This window comes from Palaemon carinicauda, chromosome 4 (genome assembly GCF_036898095.1).
Source record: "Palaemon carinicauda isolate YSFRI2023 chromosome 4, ASM3689809v2, whole genome shotgun sequence".
NCBI lineage: Eukaryota > Metazoa > Arthropoda > Malacostraca > Decapoda > Palaemonidae > Palaemon > Palaemon carinicauda.
Genome location: NC_090728.1, coordinates 74,299,776 through 74,316,915, shown reverse-complemented (window position 1 = coordinate 74,316,915; position 17,140 = coordinate 74,299,776). Strand labels below are relative to the sequence as shown.

General features: G+C 41.4%; 1 protein-coding gene across 1 annotated transcript in view; it reads left to right on the top strand.

Annotated features, from left to right (window-relative positions):
- The window catches only part of kz (putative ATP-dependent RNA helicase kurz), a 232,445-nt gene extending 215,697 nt beyond the window's left edge, over window positions 1-16,748 (top strand). The window contains exons 12-14 of the mRNA XM_068371772.1: window positions 2,461-2,566; window positions 16,266-16,451; window positions 16,741-16,748. Coding sequence (XP_068227873.1) covers window positions 2,461-2,566; window positions 16,266-16,451; window positions 16,741-16,748 — 300 coding nt within the window. The remainder of the gene's footprint in view (window positions 1-2,460; window positions 2,567-16,265; window positions 16,452-16,740) is intronic.
- Window positions 16,749-17,140: the final 392 nt, after the last annotated feature.

Here is a 17,140-nt window from a genome sequence, read left to right as displayed (position 1 = left end):
TATTACAAATATTGTTTTGCTTACTGCCTCATTTGATATAACGTTTTATTACAGTATTTCTTTATCTTATCTTTGTTATTTTCTGTTGGATTTGTGTTGGTATCTCCCAATGTTTGTAAGTTGAGGACCTTCTGTAGTCTTATTACTGTTGTGGCCTGACACCATGCTGGTTGGAGCAGGCATCCATCATGTCATCACCAGTCTCTACAGTTTTTTTTTTTTTTTTTTTTTTTTTTTTGTGGGGGGGGGGCCCTATATTCAGTTTAATACAGTACCACACATTGCTAAATTATGACCACCTTTACACTTGGCACAGCTTACCTTACACCTTATAGAAATATTGTCTTTATATAAACATTTTAAACAAATACTTTATTCTCTTATTTTATCATACCTCTGCTGCCCATCCTATGCTAAAAAACTTTTCACACTTTTCAGATTTATGGTTTACTTGATAAAAAAAAAAAAACTTCAAACCCATCATATAAGTTTCCTATAAAGCAGAGTATGAACAAGTTTTCTCTGCCTTCTTTGCTAATAACATCTTTCCTCATTTCTGGACTGAGGCCCAAGAGCTGGTCTATTTTCCTCTACATTTTACTCTTAGCACCTCCATTTCTCTTGAAGGGGCCGGCTGGCTAATGCCATTTTTTAAGGACAGGACTTTGACATTCCTACCATTTAATAGGTTGACTTGCAGCATCAAACTGCATATGATTTTTCTTCTGACCTTCGGTTTTGTGACACAGTATGATTTATCCCGAAAGTAAAGTTTTTTTAAGTTCCTATACATCCCTCAGTGATTAATATTAAGATTTGGGATTACAGTATTACCATGTATAGACCTGATGTAGGCCTTCTAAATACATTTCTTATTTTCTTCCAAAACTATTTCTTTTTGAGGTATGAGTTTTTTCATTTTATGTTAAAAAAAAACCATAAAAGTTAGGAACAAAATAAAAAAAATGAAACAAATTTGAAAAGATATGGATAATTTATTCAGTAAACTCTAACTTATATACCAAATTTCAATACTATAGCTTTAAAATTAAGGGAGAAGTAGGAATTTGAAGGCCAAAAAGTATAGTTTTGAGATATGGTAGTTCAAAGTTTTTTTTTGTACTGTATTTTTGCAAAGTCAATGTTAATAAATTATGATTATTAGGAATTCTTTGATTTTTGGGGGTACAAATAATCCAAAACCATGTTATGTATCATAATTTAATCATAAATAAAGATCCCTTTGCTCAATATCTTCCTTCTTAAGGCTCCCGGTCCAACTCCTTCCTCAACAACACACTCTCTCTCCTCTTCACTAACTCTGGTAATATTGCTGAGAATAGACGTTTTTAAGCTCTTACTAGAGCTACAGTAATTCTCTTCTTCATCATGGAAATAAGATGTCTTGCTAGCTTTTCCCTCCTTGTCATGGTGAAACTCTTGCCAAAACAGAAAAATGAATGTAAGAGCCAGAGGTAAAAAGCGTGTCTGCTCCTCATAAGATTTGTTCTTGCACTATGGGCTTTAAAGCTCATAACATCCCGATTAGTGACTCATGTTGACCAAAATGTCTATCCTATACTTATCCTTCTTTTAATTGCAGTCTCATTTCCTGAGGAAGCATGTACTGTCTGCCCTTAGTATATATATATATATATATTCAGTAACAGTTTCTAGAGCCTCATACTCAACTATTATTTATTGTGTTCCTAGTTTCATTGAACATTATCTTAGTTTTGCTCATGATCATCTTCAGTCCTACATTTATGCTCTCCCTATTAAAATTTTCTCTTATTTTGTGCAATTCCTTCCATAATTCACTAAATTGAATTAAGACATCAGCAAACCTTGAAGTTGTTAGGGCATTCCCCATTGATATTAATTCCTACATTTTCCCAATCTAAATTCTGAAAAACTTCTAGGCATGCTCTGAATAATTTAGGACAGAAAGGTCTCCTTGTCTAACTCTCTTAATTGGAATTTTCTCTAAATTTATTAGTTTTTGGTTTCCTGTGCATCCCATATATTCAAGTCTTCTAACATAAGTATCATGTATTTCTTATCCTTGAAGAGCTTTCATTACTGCTGATGTTTTGACAGAATTAAGAGTTTTTTTCAGTCTTAAGCACCATACATAATGGTTTGTCATTTTGCCATTAGCTGGTTAATTATATGGATGTGGTTAGTTGTTGACTATCCGCTTCTAAAACTTGTCTGCTCTCTTGGCTGATTAAAGTCCAGCTTTTTTTCCATCTTGTCTAATATGATCTTTGTAAATATTTAATATATAACTGAGAATAAGTTTATTGGGTGGTAATTTTTTTCACTTTTGTGCTGCTTTTTCAAAAATATTAAATGATAGTTTTCTCTTTATAAACTTGCATTGGCATGTAAAGTATAGCATTTATAAAATTGAATGATCAAAAATTTCTAATAACATTATTTATTTTATATTTACAGATTCGTACAGGAATGAAACGTTTGATTATCCTTGGAGCATTGAAGGAGAGAGAGAATTCTGAAAATAAACAACCGAGAAGGAAATCTAGAAGGACAGAAAGGAAAGGTGAGTAAAAAGAGAAAAAAAGGGTTATAACTCTTCTTTTCTCTCGTAGTCATCATGCTGAAATCATGAAAGCCACCAAATTCTTGCCGTCTAATTAAAATCACAGAAAATGCCTTCCTTTCTCTCCCTCTACCAGGTCACCCTCCCGTGTGACGCCATGTCTATATTTGGTTTTAAATATGGATGTGTACCAAATTGTTTTGTCAAACAGGGCAGAATAGCTCAAGCTGGTAATACAAAATGGGTGATAGAACGATGAATAAGTCAGATTGTTAGTGACAGGTTGTAATAAGTGGTAGCCCTCCCAGTTGTCTGATGTGTACTGCATTGTCACTATCGTGTGTAGGTATGTGAGGATTATAGTTTGGGAGGAGACATGGGATTAAAGCACAATTTATTGTTAAGGATTACCTTGTTAATGTCATATTCGCATATTGAGATGATAAGCTTTCATACACAGTGATAAATGGGATACCAATGAAGAGACAGGCAGTGGAGAATTGGCTTACGCCATCCTCTCTCACTAGACTTACAACTACATTTTGAATACAGTATTCTTGATAAGCTTATGCTTGTATAAAGCTAATAAGAACAAAAGAGTACAGCCCAGTTCTTCCCAATATAAATTATCTTTTTTCATCTAATGTTAATGTAAATACAGGCCCCAGTAGGCTATCATAAGAACCATAGTTAAACGGTATGGTTTCTATTGTGTGCACAAGTAACTACTTAGTGAAAGGTTAGAATGATTTTAACCCTTTTAAACAACATTGGATGTACATTAAAACCTTGCAATAACTGACACTTTTATAGCAGATTTTGGATATAGCAAGCTAAATCCTGATAACCAGAGCAGTATTCGACTATTTAGTTGGCATATCTTCATAGGAAATAGCCTATTCGAGGAATTATTCTATATCAATGAAATAAACTTTTTTTCTATGCAAACCCATCTCGAAAAATGTAAACACTCTCAGCTGATTTCAAAGTACTGCTTTCAAGGATATGGGCACTTGTTAATGATAAATATAAGTAGTAGTTTTTATATATATTCAAGTGATGATATTACAAATGTCCCAACGATTGAGTGGGGTACATACCATATTTCCCCTCGTAATCACAAAACACACAAAGGACGCTACAGCCTATGAAATTCCATCTAAAAATGTAACTAAACAAGTCAGAGAAACTAAAACTAATGTTAGATTCTTATGGCTCTCAAATTTATTTTCTAAAAACCAGCAATAACTTATACTAAAGAATCAGCAAAGGAGAATATGTCAAGAATACTTTACTTTATTACCTACAAACAGCATTTCTTTAGCAAATCAACATGCAAACCATACTTGCAAAACTTGTATTTAAGGATTTTTGTCTATTACCAGTAATGATACTCAAGGTAGGAAATTTTATTGTGATCTAGAATAAGATTACGTAACTGATTAGCCTTATGCAAGCCAGAACATCTTTGAGATATAGAAGGCTTCAACATGAAACGAGAACCAGAATTACCAGCCTTTCTTAGTATTTAAGATAACAATATATAGATTTTATCCACAATAAACTCGTATTGGTGATTTAGCTCTCGTACTCATAGGTTTCCAGCTGCTTTATTCAACCCTTAATTCTATAGCCATGAGTCTCAAGAATTTTGCTGGTATTCAAGGATAGAAGAAGAGGATGCTTCTATTGTTGTTATTGTTATTATTATTATTACTAGTTAAGCTACAACTCTAGTTGTAAAAACAATAGCCCAGTTAGGAAAGTAAATAGATAAACTATTCGAGAAGTAGTGAATAATCAAAATATTTTAGGAAGAGTAACAACATTTATATAGATCTTTCATAAATAAACTATAAAAAGAGACTTATGTTAGCCTATTTAACATTAAAACATTTGTTGCAAGTTTGAACTTTTGAAGTTCTTCCAATTCAACTACCCAATTAGGAAGATCATTCCACAACTTGGTCACAGCTGGAATAAAACTTTTAGAGCACTGTGTAGTATTGAGCCTCTTGATGGAGAAGGCCTGGCTATTAGAATTAACTGCATACCTAGTACCGTATTAAGACCAGGATGGTACTGTCCAGGAAGAGCTGAATATAAAGAATGGTCAGAAGTTTGAAAAATCTAATGCAACATGCATAACAAACTAATTGAACAATGGTGCCAGAGATTAATATCTTGATCAGGAATAAGAAATTTAATAGACCGTAAGTTCTTGTCCAAAAAATTAAGATGCGAATCAGCAGCTGAAGACCAGAAAAGAGAACAAGGTAGAATGAAAGAATTAAAGCTCATCCTCACAATAGATTGATCACAGTTAATCTTATTAGACTCAATAAGCCAATTTTTTATTCAATTGAAGAAATCATAGATCTAATGTGTTTCTCAAAAGTAAATGTCAGGATGCCTGAGAACTTTAAATCAATCAATCTCAAAAGTAAATTTGTTATCGAGAATCACACCTAAAATTTTTAAAGAAGTCATGCAAAGTTAAAGAAACATCATGAGTGGGGAAATTTGGATGTTGAGGAGCAACTGTCCTTGACCTACTTGCAATCAATCTTTGAGTTTTGTTAGAATTCAATTTCATGCCCCATAATTTTCACCTTGTACTGATTTCAGCTAGATCTCTATTAAGGGATTCAGCAACCCCAGATTTACATTCATGAGATAGAATTGACACAAAGCGAATAGCATCATTTGCATATGCAACAAGCTTGTTTTCTAGCCCAAACCACATGTCATGTGTATATAGTATGAAAATTAATGGGCCAAAACACTACCCTGAGGAACACCAGATATCACATTCCTATACAGTACTCACTTTGGTGCCCATCAACAACAGTTCTTTTCAATTTATTACTTAAAAGTTCAATAATGATGCTAAGAAAAGACCTAACCTCTCCAAGCTGTATGAGTTTGAAAACAAGTGCCTCATGATTAACACTGCTATACGCAATACTAAAATCAAGGCAAGTTATGCAAATTTTCTTACCACAATTAAGGGATTTCAGTATAGCATTTGAGATTTTAGAAGGGCATCAGATGCTCCAAGGTATTTACAAAAGCCAAATTGCAAACTAGGTAACAAATGATTACCTTCAGCAAACCTATTTATATGTTTTGCTAAAGGACGTTAAAAAGCTTTAGATAATATGGGAGTTATGGAAATTGGACGGTAAGCAGTTGAATTTGAGGGACCACAAATATATTTACATTGTGGAGTAATATTACCATTTCTCTTACAAGTGCTAAAAGCTCCTCTTCTTACTAACTTGTGCAAAGTACAGTGGAACCACTACATACGATTGCCTTTACATACGATTGTTCCAACATCCCACGTTAAATTCGATTGAATTCTCGTCTCGACATCCGACGTAGACCATACGCGTAGATGTTTCTTAAAGCATCGGTTGTAGTTTCTTGTTTACGCCGGTAGATGGAAGCACGTCGGAGAGACGCCGGTGAGCGTTGCGTCGGTCAGTTCTCTGTTCTTGTGCTCTTCGTGTGGTTGTACCCTGTTCGGTCCGTTATTAACAGTGCTTATTATCTTCCTTTTTTCATGTTTCATTTTTAACTTTACGTATAATCGTTGGTTCTAAGAAGCTTAGTTTCGGTGCAGGTATTAGTAGTGGGGAGTAAAGGAAGAAGGCAATGCTTTCATTTGAATTGAAGCAAGAAATTGTAGAAAAACATGAGCGCAGTGTGTGTGTGAGTGATCTGGCTAAACTATATGGCCGGAATATGTCTACGATCTCGACGATCATCAAGCAGAAGGCAACCATTTAAGCAGTCAAACCATCAAAGGGGATCATGATTATTTCAAAAGGTCGCAGCCCTACCCTGGAAGAGATGGAACGCCTTTTGTTAATATGGATAAAGGACAAAGAGATTGTTGGCGATACGATCACTGAAACAATCATTTGCAAGAAGGCCAGTGCTATCTATTGTGACTTGAAGGCAGCGACCTCTGGGGGGATGCGGGGGAGAGTTAAACTGATCCTACGACGGAGGAATTCAAGGCATCTCGCGGTTGGTTCGAGAAATTCAAGAGACGGACCAGGATTCATTTAGTTGTTCGGCACGGAGAGGCCTCAAGTTCGGACAGCAAGGCTGCTAACGATTTTGTTAAGAAGTTCGAAAAGATCGTGGAGGATGAAGGCTACGTAGAGCAGCAAGTTTTCAATTGTGATGAAACCGGTCTGTTTTGGAAAAAGACACCTAGTCGAACATATATCACCGCCGAAGAGAAGAAAATGCCTGGACATAAGCCTATGAAGGATCGGTTGACTCTTGCCCTATGTGCCTACGCCAGCGGGGACTGCAAAATCAAGCTGTTGTTGTTTTATCATTCCGAAAACCCTAGGGAATTTAAGGCACATAGAGTCAATAAGAACATGCCGCATGTTTTCTGGCAAGCTAATTCTAAGGTTTGGGTTACAAGGCACTTCTTTGTTGAATGGGTAAACCAAGTTTTCAGCCTTGCTGTCAAGAAGTACCTTAAGGAGCGTAATTTTCCTTTAAAGTACTTTCTTTGCTTGGATAATGCTCCCGCTCACCCTCAGTACTTGAAGATGATATCATCGACCAGTTCAAGTTTATCAGAGTGCTGTATCTTCCACCGAACACCACCCCTATCCTCCAGCCCATGGACCAGCAAGTGATCTCTAATTTTAAGAAGCTCTACACCAAGCACTTATTTAAGCAATGCTTTAATGTCATGCAAAGCACCAACTTAACTTTGCTTGAATTTTGGAGGAGCCATTTCAATATCGTGCACTGCTTGAAGATCATAGATCTGGCTTGGGAGAGAGTATAACTCGACGGACACTGAATTCAGCTTGGAAGAAGCTTTGGCCTCATGCTGTTTTTCCCAGAGCTTTTGTAGGCTTTGGCCCCGAACCTGAATCTGTGGTTACCGTAGAGGAAGACATAGAAGAGATTGTATCCCTTGGCAAGTCTATGGGTCTGGAGGTCGATGAAGATGACATCACCGAACTCGTCGAGGAGCATCATGAGGAGCTCACCACCAATGAACTCAAGGAGCTGCATGCCATGCAGAATGATGAATTCCAAGTGCAGTTGAGTGAGTCGGAGGAGGTCGAGGAGGTAGAGTAAATCTTAAGTTCGACTGAAATAAAGATGTTAGCACATCATCAACATGTGGTTTGACTTCATTGATAAGTATCACCCACAGAAACTTCAGGTTTGCCCTGTAGTTTCGCAATTCGATGATGTCTGCTTAACCCATTTCAGAAAAATTCTGAAAAGCCGTACCAAGCAACTTTCTCTCAATAGTTTCTTTAAAAAATCTACAAAGCGTTTTAGTGATCGTGATGAAGAGAAAGAAAGTGAAGCAAAGAAAACTAAGATTGAAGTGAGTGAAATTAATGAAAATTAAAATAGAAAAAAAAGAAAATGTAAAAAAAAAATATAAAAAAAAAATATAAAATATAAAAATCATATAAAAATAAATAAGCTAAGTTGGGTTAAAGTTCACGTAGTGTAAGTTAGAGTAAGTTACGGTACGTTATCGCAGTCACCATCACTACCTCCTCGCCGACCGTCCGTCTCCTGCGTAGCAAAGTCTACACCTTCGTTGGCCTGTCTCTAAGGTAATTGTGACAATAAAAACTCCTCTTTTATTTATTATTTCTTAATAATTATTCTTTTTTACATCTCTATTATATAATGCAATTGTATTATTCCTATGTGTAATTATGTGAAGTAATTTATTAAGGAGTTAGCAAAGATTTTTGGGCTGTAGAACAAATTATACAAATTACAGTGTATTCTTATGGGAATATTCGCTCCAACATACGATCGTTTTAACATATGATCTAGGTTACGGAACGAATTAAGATTGTATGTAGAGGTTCCACTGTAAGTGATAAAACAAAACTAGGTACACAAGGGAGCATGGTTTATCTGCAGTGGTTTGAGGTCAGCTTGTGCAGAGGACCCAGGCTGCTGCTTTCCCCAAGAGAGGGGAGGATGTAGAAAAGAATAAGAGTCAGTCAGACCTCTTCATTCACATAGACTAAAACCAGGTAACAGAGCCCTCAACCTTCTGCTACTTGTCAATTAAGGAGCTTGAGGTATTAGACCAGCCGATTGAAAACGTATCGAGACTTCTGTGGGTCATGTATTGCATGTAGTGGGCTGTGAATGTAGTCTGACGTTTCCACACCCCAACTTGTAGAACCTGTGTCACAGAAAAGTTTCTTTTAAAGCCAGAGATGTAGCCATGCCCCTGACATCGTGGGCTCTGGGGCTACGTGAAGGAGGATGATCTGGATTCAAGGCATGGTCTATGACATTGTGAATCCAAGCATAGATGGTATTCTTGGTGATCCTCCTCTTGTTCCCTGTGCTGACAAATAGTGAAGACACACGGGGACGGGCTGCTGCTGTTCTTTTGAGGTACAGCCTCAAACTACTCATGGGGCAGAGTAAGAGATAATCCGAGTCGTGTGTTACAGAGCAGAGACTCTAATTCCGTAAGGAGTCAAATCGAGGGTCCGCCATCCCCGGATTCTGTGTCTTGGCAACAAACTCATGGACAAAGCTGAACGTTACCTCTCCCCATCCCCTTGAATGGGCGATGTCTAATGAGAGACTATGAAGTTCGCTGACTCGTTTGGCCGAAGCTAAAGCGAGCAGGATCACCATCTTCCAAGTCAGTTACACGGTGTAATGGTTTGTATGGAGGCCTCTTTAGAGACTGGAGAACTTGAACCATGTTCCATGGACAAGGCCTCACTTTTGACTGAGGACAGCTAAGTTCTTAACTCTGTATGAGTAAGGAAAGTTCATTCCATTCAGTCTGAGGGCAAAACTCAAGGCTGAACGATAGCCTTTCACCGCCGAGACTGAAAGGCACATTTCTTCACGCAAATTCACGAAGAACTCAGTTATTACTGGAATAGATGCATCGAGTGGAGAGAGACCTATTCCACGAGACTAACCATAGAAGACGTTCTACTTTAACTTGTAGACCGCTGCTGATAATTGCTGCAGGTATCCAGACATCCTGTTCTCAACTTGCTGTGAAAATCCTCTCTGAGTGAGGAGATGCTGGATAGTCTCCAGGCGTGAAGTAGTATCGAAGCTACGGCTTTGTGGAAGATGTAGATCATGTTGTGGAGGGAGTTATTTTAGAGGCACTGTCAGGAGCTGTAGTAGGTCCAGGAGCTATGTGGGTCATTGAGAGATTGAGCGATGTTCTGGCATTGTTGACTACCCTCCTCATCAGACAGAAGAGGGGAAAGGCATACACGTCAATGTTGTCCCACCATTGTTGGAATGCGTCTTGCCAGAGAGCCTTTGGGTCAGGGACTGGGGAGCAATACAATGGGATCCTGAAGTTCTGGGCCGTTCCGAAGAGATCCAACATTATAGAACCCTGCAAAGTCAGGACTTTGTTGGCTACTAGATGATCCAAAGACCATTTGGTACTCACTATCTGAGATGCTCTGCTCCAGTTATCAGCGAGCACATTCCTCTTGCCTGGAATGAAGCGTGCCGATAGTGGTATCGAATGAATCTCGGCCCATCTCAGTATCTCTACTGCTTGAGAAGATAGAGGCTGTGAAAAAGTATTCCCTTGCTTATTGATGTGAGCCACTAACAGGGTGTTGTCACTCATTGCGACCACTGAGTGGCCCGCCAGGAACTAATGGAACTGTTGAAGGGCCAGAAAGACACCCTTTATCTACTAAGAGATTTATGTGGAGGTATTTTTCTGACTGACCAAAGGCTTGAGGTCGTGTGGTGCAGCACGAGGGTCCCCCATCCTTCTTTTGAAGTGTCTGAGAACGGCATCAAATCCAGGGGAGGACCAGAAGATCTACGCCCCTATGCAGATTCTTGTCTGCCACCCACCACTCGAGGTCCATCTGTTCCTCTGGTCCTATGGGGATCAGACTGTCTGGGGAATGGAAGCCTCGATTCCCCCTGGACTTGAGCCGCTACTGGAGGTATCAAATCTTGAGGTGTCCGTTAGGAACTAGATGAGCCAAGGAGGATAATTGTCTGAGGGGACAGCCACTTCTGGGCTGGAAGTTCTGAGAGTTCTTCTCATCTTGCAACTTTTCTGAGCCTCATTATCCTGTCTTCTGATGGGAAGGCTTTGTGGAGATTTGTGTCTATAGTCATACCTAGGTATACCAGATCTTGGCAAAGCCTCAGAAGTTTGTCTCGGTGTTGAAGAAGGGTTGCCACCAAGTCTGCTATGATCAGCCAGTCATCCAGGTAACGGAGGAGACGAATACCGATACTGTGTGCCCAAGATGACACTAGGGCGAACACTCTGGTGAAGACTTGGGTGCTGTGGAAAGACCAAAGCATAGTACCCTGAACATGTATATCCTGTTGTCTAGGCTGAATCTTAGGTACTTCTTTGAAGACGGATGGACTGGGATCTGGAAGTACCTGTCCTTTAGGTCCAGTTTGCACAAGAAGTTCTGTGGTCTTACTGCTTGTCTGACCATGTCTGCCATCTCCATGCTGAATGGAGTTTGTTTGACAAACTCGTTCAGAGCTGAGAGGTCGATGACTGTTCTCCAGCCTCTAGACACCTTTTTCACAAGAAAAAGTCGACTGAAGAAGCCTGGGGAATCATCGAGGACCTCCTGGAGAGTGCCCTTCTCCAACATGGTCTGGAGTTCTGCAGGAAAGGCTAACCCTTTGCTGATCCCACTGGAAAGGAGTGTATCAAAACTGGATTCCTGATCAGGGGAGGAGATGATGTGAATGGGACGCGATACCCTGAACGAGTCACGGTGACTGTGCAGGGATCGGCCCGAATTGCTTCCACCTGTTCTAGCCACTTTTAAGCATCCTCCAACTGGTGGGCAAGCATGGGGAGTGCCTATCCTAACATTTGCGGCCACAGCCACTCCCTCTAGGATATTTTCTTACCCTGGAGCACTTTGTGCCTTTCCTGTCCTTGATCGGGAAGGGCTTCTCAGACACCGTCTTATTCGCTATCGTCTTGCTCGTCAAGGTCTTGGCTAGGTTTGGTTCCTGAGGAGCTGGTGATTTGTAGAGCCGAGATGGAGGAGAGAGTCCTGGTGGGATTTCCTTCATCTCTCTGCAGCCTGTTCCACGTCCTTTGGCCCAAATAACGAGGACCCCACAAGAGAAGAATTCCTGAGCCTAGCGATCTCAGTGTTAGGGACTTGCTGGTGTAACCTGTCAGATACTGCACCTCGACATTTCAGGATAGTGATTGCCCAGAAGTTCGAGACTTGGTGGCTAGAAACTCGATGGTGCGAGCACCCGAGATGAGGAAGGTTTCCATAGCCTTACTGGTACTTTCCTTGCAACAATCCCTGGTCCATACCAGGATTCCCAAGGTCCCCAACCAAATATTAAGCCACAAAGTACCTGCATGGCATATTTCGTGACCTTCTTATTGAGGATCATTGTCAAAAACATGACCTGACGGCTGGAGAGTCTCGAGAGAGACTTCCTTGGTCAGCTCTTCCAGAGAGTTTTATAGAAGAGCTGGTCGAGGCACGTCCAAGACCTCATAGTACCTCCTGTGTTGGACGCGAGGAGGCGGTAAGAGCTTGGCTTAGGTGTCCGAATGATGAGAGGAGAAGTTCGAGTGTTGTTGGGCGATCTAACCCTGAGAACTCTTCAATGTCTGAGACTAGGGCAAAACTGCACTGGACTCAGAGGGCTTTTGAGTGCCAAAGACACGGTCTAAGACTGCCCTTCCGGGTGGTTATATCTGGGTTGGCTAACCCATCGAGAACCCTTATAATAGTCAGAACTTGCCAGAACGCATGCTCTGATTCTTTCTGCTCCCCCCTCTGAGGTGGGACTGGAGACAAAGTCTCCTTCATCCACCCCATGAGAGCTCATCTCGAGCTGGGTCATGAACATCCCTAGAGTCACTGATGGATCCTGTGGGTCTGGAAGTCCTCATGGAGGACTTTGGAAGGGTCTTGGTGTTCTTTGACTCATTGCGGGGAAGAAAATACATCTCCAACATGGATGGCCTGTTGGATCTATCCTCCCTGGTTCCTACCGGTGATGGAGAACTCTCTACACAAAGGAATCTTCTTCCGAAGGTGGAAGGGATGAGACTGGCACCTGATCCTCGAGAGGATCCGTCGACTGGGGAAGCAGTGAGCTGGTAGAGCGTATGGGAGGAGTACCAGGAGGGTTTGGCCTAGATGAAGAGGTCTGCACGGGTCAGCTTCACTCTAGAGGATGCGATGGTATCAGAGACTCCTCTCTTCCTCTTCAGGGGCGAAGCAGCCGAGGTCCTTTGCTGGGACTCTGCTAGTGCCGAAGGTTGTTGAAGGCCGGCAGAGACCTCTGAAGAGCGAGTTAAAAAAAAGGCAGGCTAGAAAGCTTGCACAGTCGCCCTGACAATGGCACTGAACCAGGGCTGCTTGCTGACGTTGGCGCTGTCTGAAAGATCCCCTGAAGGGAAAGGAACTGAAGGTTCCCTTTGAGGAGTCTCTTCCGGAGCCGACTGATGCCGTGGGTCCACCTTGGAGGCTGGGATTTTCAGGATCTTGAACTCCCCAGGAGAACCCGTTCCCTCTTTTCTCGGCAGTCGTTCTGTAATGCGTTTGCAGGGAGAGGACTGGGGCGAGGGAAACCTGTGGAATACGACTCTGCCCTTCCTCGGTGAGAGGACCGGTGGTCTGGAGGGCGAACACCTACCTTTCCGTTCCCGAGTACCTTCCTCATCCTCCAGATGGTGAGACTTCCTTGAAGTCAGAGGATAAAATTTGTCTGGTTGTGCTTGTTTCTGCCGTTGGGACGCATTCTCGTGCGTCGGCAAACGGTGCCTACTTTGCTTCTGTGAGCTTGGAGAAGGAGCTGCATGTTTGCGCAATGGCAAGCGCTGGTGATTGCTAGCGTGCTGATGAGAGCTGCCACACTGTTGAGTGCTGACAGGCTGATGAGCGCTGATGTACTGGTGAGCACTGGCGCGCAGGTGGAGCGGTGATGTGCTGGTGGGCGCTGTCTTGCTGATGAATTATGGCGCGTGCTGAATAACAGGAACCCATTGCTGAGGTGGGTAACAATGGCGCAATTAAGCAGGCTGACATGTCAGAGATCGACGACTCGTAAGCGATGCTAGTTGACAAGAGTGCTCTGCCCGATGGTCTGATGCCGTGTGAGCACGCTGAGGAACAGGAGACAGCTGGGCAGTAGGCATGTGTCTAGAAGAGTGATGGGCCGCAGCAGCACGATGTCTGGATTGCTGATGAGCAGGGTCTTGGAACGTTGGCGAACGATGCTTTGATCAGCAATGTCCATAGGGCGCGTGATTGAAAGGGTCCTCCTGATGAGAAGGATATGAGCGTGTAGATAAATGGCTAGCCGGAGAAAGACGCGCAGGCAAATGGCGCACTGGAGAAAGTCGAACAGGTGAGTAACGTGTGGCAGGTTGGCGAGCTGGCAATAAGAACAGAGACGGGCAGTCAGGCGAACGGCGAGTTGTAGGGTAAGCTGAAGATGGTCACTTATGATGATGAGGAGGTGAAGGGATATGTTCTTAAGAAGGATGAACATCCTTTGAAGGGGATCGCGCACGATCCTTAGCCGGAGCGTGATCCTCAGGGTAAGAGTCCAGAGCCAAAGTCCGTGGACTAGTGGCAGCGTTGTCGGAAGAAGGTCCAACGCCAGGCAAAGGTCGAGAGCCAGAATACGAAGGATGAGGAGGCTTCTCTGCGGAGGAAGGCTGCGCTGATGAAGCTGAAGAGTCAAAGTGGCATCTCTTCACCTTCAGTGAAGGCGCACTTCTAAGGCGAAGCAGAGGGCGAGCATGACGGGAATGACGTCCACGGTGACGCCCTCTAGGGGCCAGTGGATCAGCAAGCTGATCTTCAACTGCATTCCTCCGGAGAGGAGTCTCTACAAGTGAATTCTCCAGAGGGGGAGAAACACTCGCAGGAGAGACTCGCCTATGACTTTGCTTCCCCCTGTAAGGATGTTCGGCAGGGGGGGAAAGCGCAGTCTTCAGCAACGGCAGAAGAGTCCGAAGGGGCAGGAACATCGGCAGGATAGGCAGCGGTCGACGCTTTTGACACAACGACGTCGACGAAGGATGGAGGATCAACCTCTTGACGTTGACAAGGGCTTCATGCTAATGCCAAGACGAAGTAGCTGCGGCAGGTTATCCTTGGAGGGCACACCTGGTAACCTCAAGGATAACCACACCTGTAGCAAAGGAGAAGAGTCATGGATCCCCGGGGGGAGAGGTGGGGCCACTTCGGTAGGGGAAGCAAGACCGTCTCTCGAGGACCGAGGTTTTCCAGGTATTAAAGGGCCTGCGCTACTACTCGACGTGGCCCTCGGAGAGAGTGAATGAGTACGAGCTTTGGAGCAAGGTCGGGAAGCGGAAGAAGAAGCCTTGTGTTTCTTCTGCTTTGAAGAAACCTTCAAAGGAGAGGAGTCCCGCTTAGACTTCTTCTTTCGCTGTCACCCAAACCTTTCCCACCAGGAGGCAGACCACTCCCGACACTCGGAACACTTTCTACCCAGATCACACCGTTGACCTCTGCAGGAAGGGCAAAGAGTGTGAGGATCAGTGTCCTCGGCAAACATGTAAGTACGGCAGGAGCGTCCCTCACGTCCAGGGCAGGTATGCATGGGTTGGTAGAAGTCAATGCGCGCACACTGAGAAAAAAAGAAAAAGCTAAAATAGCATTAATGGCCGTTTAATATTTGGTGAGGATGAAGAGCGGCAATGATCGTTCACCATCCGAGCCAAAAGCAATGTGAGCTCAATCACAGGTTTATGAGCGAGATGGTTAGCGAGCTAGCCTCCCCTCCGCTAACTAGTGGGGTAGGTAGTTAACCCGCGCTAAAAATGGCTCGTCCTTTCATCTTCCCTGAAAGTAATGCCCATAATAAATAGCGTAGGTTTGTATTTCAGTTTTGGAACAACAAGCAAATAAAGTGGTTAAAATTTGTTTAATATCCAATTTAACGGTCAGTACCGTAGCTAATGTCAGGTAAGTTCTATGAAATAGTATAAAAGGGTTTTCTGAATGCTTCCCCAATTAAAAGAAAAACTCAGTTAAGTGTACAACTCCTTTCCTGAATTAGCGTGTTAGGCAAGGATTCAGTGTACAGTATTTACATAATTTCAAATGGTACAGTAATTGTTTATAACTTTATAAACGAATATTTGGTTATTGTAATTTTTGCTCCCACTTTTTTATATGGGCTTATTAATATTACAGCACTTTGAGGTAAAAGTATAAAACCTGAAAAGAATCGATGTTCAAAGCTTAGTGAGAATAGTAAAGATTGTTTGAGGGGAACGGAATTGATATTTCAACACTGCCTAGGGAAGGAAGAAAATGAGTAAAAACAATAGGAAGTTACCATGACCAAGGAATCAGTTTAGAATGGAACACCTGAAATATTAAAGGTGAAAAACACCCACGGCCAACAGGAATATCATACAATTTGTCAAAATTGGTCATAGCTATGGAAACCTGAAAATAAAAGAGATGGGACCAGTAGATTTTTACATATATGGTAAAATTAAAAGGGGTTACTATACGTTATGAAAATTAAAGGAATAAGACTGATTAAGCACCTGTGAAAGTAAAAGGCTTGTGCCAGTCGAATGTGAACCTTATACTAGAATAATTGTTTATTGACCATTATGATTTAAGTGTATTTTGACCAGTCTTATTTTTTTTTTCAGATTTAACTGTAATCACACAACTGGGAAAGGCCATGGCAGCATTTCCTCTTGCTCCAAGATATGGAAAAATGCTTGCTTTGAGTCATCAGCACTCTCTTCTTCCTTATACCATTGCAGTAGTAGCTTCCCTTACAATTCCAGAAGTCCTTTTAGAAACTCCAATAGAAGCAAAGGAAATTAATGAAGGTAGGATTATTACATATGTAGGGATTAAATCTAGTAATTTTATGTTGAAAATATCAAAACAAGAATTAATAGTTTTAAATTTATCAGTTAACACATTATCAGAAAAAAAAAAAACATGCAGATTTTACTAGTTAGCTAAAGTGTCACTTTGCTGTGCATTACAAACTCTTGAAATTTTTAATGCTATTAAACTTGGTGAATTGGGGTGGACCAATATTGAATTACTCATCGAGAGTCTTAGACTATCAGTTGTTTTGTTGTATTATTGATGTTATATTTTTTATGTCAGGGATGTGAAGGAATCCTTCAATATGTACTCTAAGCCCAGTACATTTTTCAATGTATCTATTCAATACTGCACGCGCAGTATTGAATAGATACATTGAAAAATGACTTTTTCAACACGAAACAGAACCAGCAACAGGTTTAATGAGACGGCCCAATTTCTCATGAGTTGCTTAGTGTTGCATCAGCGTTGAAACTGGAGAGACATTCTCTCAGCTCTTCAGCGCCAATGGCTTATCTTGGTGTCTTCCATTGGGTGGACAAGGACCAGCATTTTATTTTTTATTTTAATTATAATAATACTTTTAAAAATAAATATTTTATATATATATATATATATATAATATATATATATATATATATATATATATATATTTACACACACACACACACACACAATAATG